Below are 12,022 nucleotides of genomic sequence, written 5' to 3'. Positions count from 1 at the left end.
ATTTTTCAATCCCTAAATGCATGTATGAGTGCCTATATGGTTATAAGCTGTTATTTACTGTTGCTAATTAAAACTAATCAAATGCTGGATTACTTTTTAGAAAATTTGAATAAACATTAAAGAACAGCTCTGAGAACCCATGTGAAGGTTCTCGTCAGTCTATCACCACCTTCGCTGCAGAAACCCGGCAGAACCAAAGTCTCAGCAAGGATTTGTTCATTATTTTATTTCAATATCATCCACATTTGTGTTTACTCTTCTTTTCTTTCTTCTTGTTTAATCCCCAGCATCGTTCCCCTCTGCCGGCTCACCGTCCATCAGCAGAGCAGCGTACTTACTGGCTGAGCTGAATTTCTGATGGGAAAATGGTTTACAACAAAAGGCACAAAATCAGTACATAAAAAGAAAAGAAGAAAGATCTTTTAAATGCATTTTTAATGGAGATGTTGGTGGATGTGGTGGTGTAGGTGATGTACATGACGGATGGTGGGTGGTGAAAGTGATGTAGGTGATGTACAGGACGGATGTTGGGTGGTGTAGGTGATGTACAGGATGGATGGTGGATGGTGAAGGTGATGTGGTTGATGTACAGGATGGATGGTGGGTGGTGTAGGTGATGTGGTGGTGTAGGTGATGCACAGGACGGATGGTGGGTGGTGTAGTTGATGTGGGTGATGTACAGGACGAATGGTGGGTGGTGTAGGTGATGTGGTGGTGTAGTTGATGTGGGTAATGTACAGGACGGATGGTGGGTGATGTAGGTGATGTACAGGACGGATGGTGGGTGATGTAGGTGATGTACAGGACGGATGGTGGGTGATGTAGGTGATGTACAGGACGGATGGTGGGTGATGTAGGTGATGTACAGGACGGATGGTGGGTGGTGTAGGTGATGTACAGGATGGATGGTGGGTGGTGTAGGTGATGTACAGGACGGATGCTGGGTGGTGTAGGTGATGTACAAGACGGATGGTGGGTGGTGTAGGTGATGTGGGTGATGTACAGGACGAGTGGTGGGTGGTGTAGGTGATGTGGTGGTGTAGGTGATGTACAAGACGGATGGTGGGTGATGTAGGTGATATACAGGACAAATGGTGGGTGGTTTAGGTAATGTACAAGACGGATGGTGGGTGGTGTAGGTGATGTACAGGACGGATGGTGGGTGATGTAGGTGATGTACAGGACGGATGGTGGGTGATGTAGGTGATGCACAGGACGGATGGTGGGTGATGTAGGTGATGTACAGGACGGATGGTGGGTGGTTTAGGTAATGTACAAGACGGATGGTGGGTGGTGTAGGTGATGTACAGGACGGATGGTGGGTGATGTAGGTGATGTACAGGACGGATGGTGGGTGATGTAGGTGATGTACAGGACGGATGGTGGGTGATGTAGGTGATGTACAGGACGAATGGTGGGTGATGTAGGTGATGTGGGTGATGTACAGGACGAATGGTGGGTGATGTAGGTGATGCACAGGACGGATGGTGGGTGGTGTAGGTGATGTACAGGACAGATGGTGGGTGGTGTAGGTGATGTACAGGACTGATGGTGGGTGGTGTAGGTGATGTACAGGACGGATGGTGGGTGGTGTAGGTGATGTACAGGACGGATGGTGGGTGGTGTAGGTGATGTACAGGACCGATGGTGGGTGGTGTAGGTGATGTACAGGACGGATGGTGGGTGGTGTAGGTGATGTACAGGACGGATGGTGGGTGATGTAGGTGATGTACAGGACGGATGGTGGGTGATGTAGGTGATGTGGGAAATGTACAAGACGGATGGTGGGTGGTGTAGGTGATGTACAGGATGGATGGTGGGTGGTGTAGGTGATGTACAGGATGGATGGTGGGTGGTGTAGATGATGTACAGGACGGATGGTGGGTGGTGTAGGTGATGTACAGGACGGAGGGTGGGTGGTGTAGGTGATGTACAGGACGGAGGGTGGGTGGTGTAGGTGATGTACAGGACGGAGGGTGGGTGGTGTAGGTGATGTACAGGACGGATGGTGGGTGATGTAGGTGATGCACAGGACGGATGGTGGGTGATGTAGGTGATGTACAGGACGGATGGTGGGTGGTTTAGGTGATGTACAAGACGGATGGTGGGTGGTGTAGGTGATGTACAGGACGGATGGTGGGTGATGTAGGTGATGTACAGGACGGATGGTGGGTGATGTAGGTGATGTACAGGACGGATGGTGGGTGATGTAGGTGATGTACAGGACGAATGGTGGGTGATGTAGGTGATGTGGGTGATGTACAGGACGAATGGTGGGTGATGTAGGTGATGCACAGGACGGATGGTGGGTGATGTAGGTGATGTACAGGACAGATGGTGGGTGGTGTAGGTGATGTACAGGACTGATGGTGGGTGGTGTAGGTGATGTACAGGACGGATGGTGGGTGGTGTAGGTGATGTACAGGACGGATGGTGGGTGGTGTAGGTGATGTACAGGACGGATGGTGGGTGGTGTAGGTGATGTACAGGACGGATGGTGGGTGATGTAGGTGATGTGGGAAATGTACAAGACGGATGGTGGGTGGTGTAGGTGATGTACAGGATGGATGGTGGGTGGTGTAGGTGATGTACAGGATGGATGGTGGGTGGTGTAGATGATGTACAGGACGGATGGTGGGTGGTGTAGGTGATGTACAGGACAGAGGGTGGGTGGTGTAGGTGATGTACAGGACGGAGGGTGGGTGGTGTAGGTGATGTACAGGACGGAGGGTGGGTGGTGTAGGTGATGTACAGGACGGAGGGTGGGTGGTGTAGGTGATGTACAGGACGGATGGTGGGTGGTGTAGGTGATGTACAGGACGGATGGTGGGTGGTGTAGGTGATGTACAGGACGGATGGTGGGTGGTGTAGGTGATGTACAGGACGGATGGTGGGTGGTGTAGGTGATGTACAGGACTGATGGTGGGTGGTGTAGGTGATGTACAGGACGGAGGGTGGGTGGTGTAGGTGATGTACAGGACGGAGGGTGGGTGGTGTAGGTGATGTACAGGACGGAGGGTGGGTGGTGTAGGTGATGTACAGGACGGAGGGTGGGTGGTGTAGGTGATGTACAGGACTCACCGGAGCTACAGTATCCTCAAACTTCTTTGGCTCTGGTGCAGGTCTGGGCTCTCGCCTGCTCTCCTTCCTAACCATCACAAACACACAGTAATGTGAACCATCACACCATCACATCAGAGTTCATCACAGCCAACATAACACTGCTCACTCACATGTCCTAATATTTACATATTTACATAATAAAGGTGCAGGAAAATAAATAAAAGCAAGACAATAAAAAAGTAAATAGATACACAAATAATTGCTTAAGCGAGTAAATAATAAATAAACAACAAACACAGAAGCAACAAGTAAATTAATAAATAATTAACATACAAGTCAAATAAACAGAGCACAAGCAAGTAAATAAAAACAAGAAAACACAATCGTGTAAAAAACTTAAATATGTAGATATAAAAATGTAAAGAAATTAAAACATTTAGAATTTATGACACAATGTAAAATATTAGATTTAAAGACAATTTGTCTTTCGCGCGCGTGTGTGTGTTTGTGTGTGTGTTTGTGCGTGTGTGTGAGATCTCACTTGTCTGTTGAATCTTGTCTTCTGTCTTTGTTAGGTCCATCCCCTCCTCCGCGGTCAGCTCCTTGACCCCGCCCTGCTCCTCTCACTGCCCCGCCCCCTTGTCCGTGAGACACGCCTTTCTCCCGTCCTACACCGTCCAACCAATTCTCATCTAAACACACACACACACCATAAGTACACAATATTTTGCTAGTTCAGCTACATGTATGTGCTGTGTGGGCGTGGCGTTCGGACCTTTACCAGACACATGCTCGTCTGAACTTGAGGAGCTGCAAAAAGAAAAAAGCAAATAAAATTAGTGCAAATTAAAATCTATGACAAAATGGCGAGGACGTCGATGTGATCTCTCACCTGCTCCCCTTGTGAGCTACATCGCCACTGCTGGTTGCAGTTAAAGTTGTGGTGTTAGCTCCGCCCCCTGTGCTTCTTCTTGCCCAGGCGTTCTCCTTTGGCGGAGGAGCAGGCATCACCTTCAGCGGCAGAGCTCCCTGACTGGGGGACAATGGGGCGCGGGACCCAGGAGAGATGGGTTCATCTGCTTTATTTTCTAAATCCTCAAGGTCATGGTGCTTAGAACCTAAACACACACACACACACGCGCGCGCAAACACACACACACACACACGCAAGCACACACACGTGCGCAAACACACACACGCACGCGCAAACACGCGCCCGCAAACACACACACACACGGAAACACACACACACACGGAAACACACACACACGGAAACACACACGGAAACACACACACACACACGGAAACACACACACACACACGGAAACACACACACACACACGGAAACACACACACACACACGGAAACACACACACACACACGGAAACACACACACACACACGGAAACACACACACACACACGGAAACACACACACACGGAAACACACACACAAGCCAAAGAAATGCCTTAAAATATAAACAAAACCTCCACCAAAGTAAATATTCAAAAATGCAGATCTGCAAATAAACATCACATAAACATTAAGTTAATTGTGCAGAATTGAACAGGGATTAATGGACAGACCTACGTTCTTCTTTTAAACAAAAACAAAAAGATATCCAGTAAAAAAAGCTAATATGGCAGTTTTATTATTAAATGGACAAACACAGGAGTTAAAGAGTTAAAGTACCTCCATGGTGTGTGGCTTCACTGGCTGTGTGCTCGTGATCGCTGCTACTCGCCTCGCTGCGCCAGCTCGGGTCCCTGCACACAACATCATCATCGTCGTTTACACAAGGCTCAGAGTGACGCTGGATAATGTTACCTCACTGAGCTATAGTCTGATCAGCTGAGCTGTAATTGAGCAGTGAACTAATAAAAAACTAGGGCTGGGTGGTAAAACGATAATGATATGTATCACGATAGACACGTGATCGATATCGATAAGAAGTGTGTTAGATAAGACGTTCGATATTTTTTATTCTTCGTCGGAAGAAAACGGAGGTCGAGAAGCAAGTTTGGTTGCATTAACAAAGGCACTCGCTCTCTGGTAACCTAGCAACATAGGGAGTGACACGCCAACAGCCAATCATGTAACACTATCACGTTCGCTTGCACCATATCGTCGTCTCGTGCCGGTCTGCTGGATTCCTCTTCAGTAACCGGCGACTGATGAGCAGGAAATGAGCCGCAGCGAGCGAGAGAATTGTAAATAAAAGAGGAAAAGTCAGCAGCTTTCTGCAGGTTTTATATTCCACACAATGTTACTGTAGTGTATCAGGTTTGTGTTTTATATTACAGACGTATCTCAGTCTACCTCAGGTTTATTTCTCTTTACAAAACACTGCACATATTTTACACACTTTATTCACAAGAAGGTGAACAACTAGTGAACTTCCTCACACTAAACCTGCACTATTTTATTACCCTTTATTAAGCATTTCTTACATTTTCTGTCATTTCTCACCTTAAATGTTAAGAGATAATAGTTAAGTGTTCATTGTGACTTTAGACTCATGTTTACATTATAATTATTGGAGGTTTCCTGGTTGTCGACATTTATGACTTAATAACTGAGAGGATTCTGATCAGAGGAAGGTTAAGTTTAAAATAAAAAGGTTTAAATCTAATAGATTGTTCTCCTGGTCCTTATTTTAAATGAGTCATAAAAAATATCAATAATTATCGATATCGATATGAAGCACTGATATCGTGATACGGTTTTCATCCGTATCGCCCAGCCCTATAAGAAACTAATACTGACCAGGATCAGATTACAGGGTGAAACACAACACACACTGATTATTATATAGTCTCATGAATATTGTGTGGATTAGCATAAACATTTATTCATAATGTAGAAAACTTTTTGTAGTTAATGATTGAGAAAATCTCTGCAATCAAACACACCGAGTCGCTGCTAACATGTCGGTAATACTGTCACGTGCAAAAGCCTGACCCCTGACACATCTTTATAAAAAAAAATAAAAAATTCTAGTTCTAAAAAAAAAAATGCTGAATAAAAGAAAGTTCATGTGACATCAAGTGATATAATAAAATTTACTGTGCTCCCCCTCCACCCCTCGGTTCATCCCCCCTCCACCCCTTGGTTCTTTCCCCCTCCACCCCTCAGTTCATTCCCCCTCCACCCCTCGGTTCTTTCCCCCTCCACCCCCTGGTCCTCACCGGTCTCGAGGTCTTCTGTCTGGGGGTCTGGGCTTGTCCTCTTCCAGCTGCCTCTGCAGTTTCTCCTGCTCCTTTTTGAGACGTTCCTCCACTTCCCTCTCCTTGGCCGCCGTGTCCACAGGTTTCGCCGCTCCGAATATAGATGAGGATCGGCTCGGGTTCGCCTGAGGAGACGAACCCCCGCTCTGTTCCTCCTCTTTTGGGACGCTGCGAGGTTTCAGGTTCAGTCTGGGCCTCTGAGTAGGAGCTGCTGGAAGAAAAAAATGTCAACGATGATTAATAATCAGCATAAAAGGGCTCATTAAATGGAGGCTTAAAAAAAAAAAAAAAAATCAATTATTGATGAACAAATAAAAGGTTATGAAAAAAAAAAGCACAATTTCAAAAGCTCAATCTCTCATAAAAGTGAGACAAACCATCACAATATCAACATATTTCTGTATTATAAATTAAAATATAATATATATATATGCGCTCCATACCTCTCTCTTCACGTTTGTCGTCACGTCTTTCGTAGCGTTCTTCTCCATAGCGATCTCCATCTCGCCGGTCATCGTTGTAATCGCGTCTGTAGCCGCTGCCGAACGCCCGCCGCCCGCCGCCACGGGAGTCGTAACCTGTGGGTCACATGACCACGTGTTTACTTTACACTTATTAAAGTCTAAAATAAATAATAATAATAATAATAAATGATAAATATTTGCACATGGAACTGTTAACACATTATAACTAACCCCCGCGGTCATAGTCCCTGCCCCCTCGGTCGTCATAGCGTTCCCGGTCATCGTAGCGATCACGACCGCCGTAGCGATCGTCACGCCGAGGTCCATCCCGGAACCGATCCGAGTCGAAGCGATCACGTGACCCTGAGAAAGAAGGTAAGGATAAATGCTACAGAAAGTGTATGGAGAGGAATGGTGCGAGTCATCATGTGATTAATAACACACTCTCTCCAAAGCCCTCGTCTCTGCGCGGCCCGTCGTCCTGCTCCCCGCTGGGACGAGCTCTCCAATCAGAATCAGTCTTATCGGGACCACCGTCACCGCCACGCCCACGGTCTCGATCTCGCCCCGACATCGAACCGCCGTCTCGCTCTGCGGAAGAAAACCCACTTATTATTTCATTGTGTTCATGGTGTATATTGTACATTTGTATAATCCCTAAGTTGTGTGGTTATATAAATGTTTACCGTCACATACAGCACTCACTAACGTGTGTATGTTACTGACCACATTAATAGAAGCTCCTGTAAACACAACACATTCCTTACAGGTACGTTCACATGAAGTTATCTGATTCATGAAGCTGTTGTACAGGAGTTCGTTTGGATTATTTCATTTCTTTTAAAAACAATATAAAGGCGTTTTAAATATATTTATTTTATACTTGTATGTATGATATTGACATTTACAGTAAAAACTGGTGATTCTCTACACTGTAATCTCACTCACCTTTATCATTGGACTGATCTGCAATATCTACACGGATACGTCTGTTCCCCAGGTTCTACACACACACACACAAAAAAAAACACACAGAGAGACAGACACACACACAAAGACCGAGAAAGACACACGCACAAACACACACACACACAGCAGTGAATGTAAAGCACTACACCTTGATGTAAATAACAATGTGTGTGTGTGTCTGTGTGTGTAGTGTGTATAGTGTAACTCTACCTCCTCATTGAGTGTTAGCGCACGGAGCAGTGAGTCAACATCATCAAACTCTGCATAGCCAAAGCCCTTCAGTCTCTCAGGGTTACTGGGTTCACGCGGCAAGCGCACAGCACTGATCTGAGAACACACACACACACACACACTCACATTTCTATTCTCTTACATTTGTCTAGAAACACAATAACTACAGATACGAACTTCCCTAAACCATAAGATTTGTGAAGTGTTTAATGCTCTGCATTTGTTTTTAGCTACTTAAAGGTGTAACAACAGAGAACGTGCGACCTGAAAATCAGTGTTCACTGTGATTGGTTTATGAGACATTATAACCGATCAAACATGAATATGAACGTATAATGAAGACTGCGCTCAACTCACCGCCAGGCCTCTAAAGAACTGTTTGATGGACTCTTCAGAGACATCGTATGGCAGATTGCCGAGGAAGGCGGTGTAGGGCGGGCTGCGAGGCAGACGTGAGCGGTCGACGTTCGGCTCCCGGGCTGCACGAGGAGCCGTGGGCAGGATGGAGCGATCGATGGGTGGGGCACGATACGAATCCTCAGGGGTGTGCCAGGAAGTGGACACTGCAGAGAGACAGACCGGAGGGTGTTAGAGCAGGACACAACAATCTTCATATAGTTTTTTACGTTTATGAGATGATACAGAAAATCTAATCAGGCCAAAATAAAAATAAATAAATAAACAAAAGCGGCTCTTATTTTAACTCCTGTTCACCTTCTCCTTCCAGGTCGTCAGTCTCGTCCGCCCAGCTCGTGGGCTTTGGGGCCTGATAAACCTGCTGTCCAGAAGCATTGCTATCCTCTGCCAGGAAGTCTGTCAGAGTTAAAGTCTTCCCCTTCTTCTTAGTCTTCTTAGCTGCAAAAAGCAGAAAGGAAAACAAACAAAACAAAGATGACTAAACAGAAAGAAAGCCCTGGTGTCGTGTTGTGCTCCGGATTCTAATTTGGTCTGAAGCTTTTCGAGGTTGATTAATTTTTCTGGAACAGCAGCTCTGACAGTAGTGCAGGTGTGTGTTCGTGCTTTATTAGATCATGAACGTTAATGTGCTCGCAGGAGGAATAAAAGGTACTGTTGGTGGAGGATGAACTTCAGGGAGATTCACTCGTTATTTTACACACGGTAGCAGCTTCGTCTTTACCTAAATGTCAGCAGGATGTTTAGCTGTCGAAAGCGAAACCCGCTCTGAATGGACGCCATGTGGACTTACAGATAAACACGAGTCAGTGAGAGAAGAGCGATAAAGTGCCTGATATCTCCAATACAGATTAAAAAAAAAAAATGTACCACCATTGTACTGTAGCGACGCCCAGCTTCACACCGACAAGAAAATAACAATAATACATATAAAAATAAAAGCCCAGTCGTGTCACAGCGACATCGAGATGCCCTGAACATCAAGTTTAATCTTTTTAGCTTGTTTTTTAAGCGGCGGTAAGAGACGTGTCCCTGAACAGCAGCGTTATTAATATGGAAAGGAGTTCTGAGGGTAGATTTAGTTTTAAACGATTAAATTATAGACATGCGTCACGACCTCAGCACTGCTCCTCCTGCTGTCTGAGCTCCTGCTGAAACGTGTGAGCGTCTCACACACACCTACCGAACTGTACACATCCGGAACACACTCATCCCCCTATGCTTTCTATCTCCTCACATCATCATGTAATTCTGAATTGTTTCAGACTGATGGAGACTGACATCACGCACAGCACAGCGTTTCGGAGCGCACGCCATCCGAAAGGCACGTGGACACACGGGATACGCCAACTAGCTTCACGTGGCCTTACAAACGTTTAGCAGACACACACTTTACGTTTCGGTATTATTTCCTCGCAGGACAAATGAAACAATAAAACGTCAGCGATATTTTCTATCATAATCTTCACAACAATTCATTCATTCATTCATTTTCTACCGCTTATCCGAACTTTTCCTGTTTAGTTTTCGTCTTTGTTCCTGTTTTGTATTTATTATTTATTAAACTTGTTTATTTGAAGCTATCCGGTATCTGGGTCTGTCTTCCTCCTCCCGGTTGTGACAAGTCAATACTCTACATTTACAATTACATTTATAGCAGTAAGATGCCCTTATCCAGATTGACATACAAAAATGCTTAAGTCTCTATCATTGAATACAACCACTAGGTTACATGCTTAAGATTTCATGAACCTAAATCACTGTTCAAAGTTTTTTCATTCATTCATTCATTCATTCATTCATTCATTTCCTACCGCTTATCCGAACCTCTCGGGTCACGGGGAGCCTGTGCCTATCTCAGGCGTCATCGGGCATCGAGGCAGGATACACCCTGGACGGAGTGCCAACCCATCACAGGGCACACACACACACTCTCATTCACACACACACACACACACTCACACACTACGGACAATTTTCCAGAGATGCCAATCAACCTATCATGCATGTCTTTGGACCGGGGGAGGAAACCGGAGTACCCGGAGGAAACCCCCGAGGCACGGGGAGAACATGCAAACTCCACACACACAAAGCGGAGGCGGGAATCGAACCCCCAACCCTGGAGGTGTGAGTCGAACGTGCTAACCACTAAGCCGCCGTGCCCCCCCCCCCAACAACAATTCAATTCTAGAAAAAAAAACGAGTAGAGAAAATGGGAAAATGTTCAATATTCATAAGAGAGTAAAGAAAACACGAAAGTACACGAAAGGTGTAAATTTGACGCAGATTATTAACAGTCCATTCACACGGTCACGGTTTACAAGCATGTTACATGTAATCTGTGGACGTGTGGAGAAAGAGGAGGTTAAAAACTAACATAGAAACTAAAATCAAAATGAACTCAGGATCCGTGTTGTGACTGTAATGTTGACGTTAAATCTGGCTGCACTGTAACTTTAGATCAGATGACATGTGGTCTGTGTGTAAACAGTGTGTCCGCCTCAGATGAACTCATACAGACGTGAACACAAACCATTAATAAACAGAACTGTTTTATTGCCCCAGCAGCACAGAATCACGCGTTATAAGTCTTATAAAGGATCCAATGAGACTTTAATCTTCCTACTCAGACGTGAACGAGTTATGATTCGTGTACACGTGTGAGACGTGTGTCGGTCACGTGCAGGCCAGCAGACAGAGCTACATGAGGTCAGTGTGAACACTGAGCCATTTTGAACACGAGCCTTTGTGTGTGATTAATAACGTGTAAATAACTACAGCACGTATTCACACGCGGGCAGGAGCTTAGACGTGTCTGCGGTATTTTTTATTCTGCGTTTAATCCTTCGCTGCTGATCGTAAAGACACGTCTGCGCAGTAAGTGAAGAGTCACTGCGCACTACACGTGGAAAGGAAGTGCGCATGCGCGGAAACAGGCCATTTCACAGCGCACTAAATCGCACGTTTCAGTTCAGAGGCGAATAAAAGTGAAAAACGGCACGTGTGTGTACACGAGTAGGACACAGTACGCACACAGTACACAAACACGCACACAGTACGCACACAGTACACACACACACACACACACACGCACGCACGCACGCACGCACGCACACACAGCGACGCCGCCGCACCGGATCACCAGCTAACAGAACACATTTACATTTGTTTAGCACAAACGCCCCGCTCTGCGTCATTAAGAGATAATAAAGGCATTTTCTCCCCAAACAAAGCTGCATTTTAAAAACTTGCTTTTTGAGTTTTCCTCAAAATTCACACAGACCGCTATTGCACATTCAGCTCACCTGACGCCGCCATGTTGGAAAGTGTGCACGTCACACAGAACCCGGATGAAAGCGTTGTGCGTCATAGGGGCGCGTCAGAAATGTCGACTGTAGATAACAACAACAACAACAACAACAACAACAGCAACATAATAATAATAATAATAATAATAATAATAATAATAATAATAATATCATCATCATCATTATCCTTATTATTATCATTATTGTCATCAATCTTCTTATTACTATCATCTTCATCATCATCATCATCAACATCATCATTATTATTATTATTATTATTATTATTATTATTATTATTATTATTATGGGGGACATGGTGGCTTAGCATGTTCTCCTCACACCTCCAG

The 12,022-nt window shown here is 45.3% G+C and overlaps 1 protein-coding gene across 2 annotated transcripts; it reads right to left on the bottom strand.

Moving 5' to 3' along the window:
* Positions 1-211: 211 nt before the first annotated feature.
* LOC113660541 (eukaryotic translation initiation factor 4B-like) lies at positions 212-11,761 on the bottom strand. 2 transcript variants are annotated; one of them, XM_027174111.2, is made up of 15 exons: positions 11,673-11,761; positions 8,668-8,808; positions 8,311-8,516; positions 7,933-8,049; positions 7,702-7,756; positions 7,198-7,344; positions 6,985-7,116; positions 6,733-6,867; positions 6,251-6,500; positions 4,755-4,828; positions 3,956-4,181; positions 3,839-3,873; positions 3,605-3,755; positions 3,082-3,148; positions 212-354 (listed from the first exon to the last, which is right to left on the bottom strand). In XM_027174111.2, the coding sequence occupies exons 1-15, from the start codon at positions 11,683-11,685 to the stop codon at positions 277-279; spliced, it is 1,827 nt and encodes a 608-aa protein (XP_027029912.1). In that variant the 5' UTR covers positions 11,686-11,761; the 3' UTR covers positions 212-276. The 2 variants fall into 2 exon arrangements, with proteins under 2 accessions (XP_027029912.1, XP_027029913.1); XM_027174112.2 differs by having other exon boundaries at positions 6,251-6,497.
* Between the last annotated feature and the right edge of the window lie 261 nt (positions 11,762-12,022).

The sequence above is a fragment of the Tachysurus fulvidraco genome, chromosome 5, assembly GCF_022655615.1.
Source record: "Tachysurus fulvidraco isolate hzauxx_2018 chromosome 5, HZAU_PFXX_2.0, whole genome shotgun sequence".
Lineage (NCBI taxonomy): Eukaryota > Metazoa > Chordata > Actinopteri > Siluriformes > Bagridae > Tachysurus > Tachysurus fulvidraco.
Note: the sequence above shows the minus strand (reverse complement) of the source record. Positions and strands in the feature narration are given on the sequence as shown.

Excerpts from the sequence above, each read along its gene's own strand:
- LOC113660541 (XM_027174111.2), bottom strand. Across the intron at positions 7,345-7,701 it reads AGATCAGTCCAATGATAAAG|AGCGAGACGGCGGTTCGATG; the intron begins GTGAGTGAGATT and ends TTTCTTCCGCAG. Across the intron at positions 3,874-3,955 it reads GTAGCTCACAAGGGGAGCAG|CTCCTCAAGTTCAGACGAGC; the intron begins GTGAGAGATCAC and ends TTCTTTTTGCAG.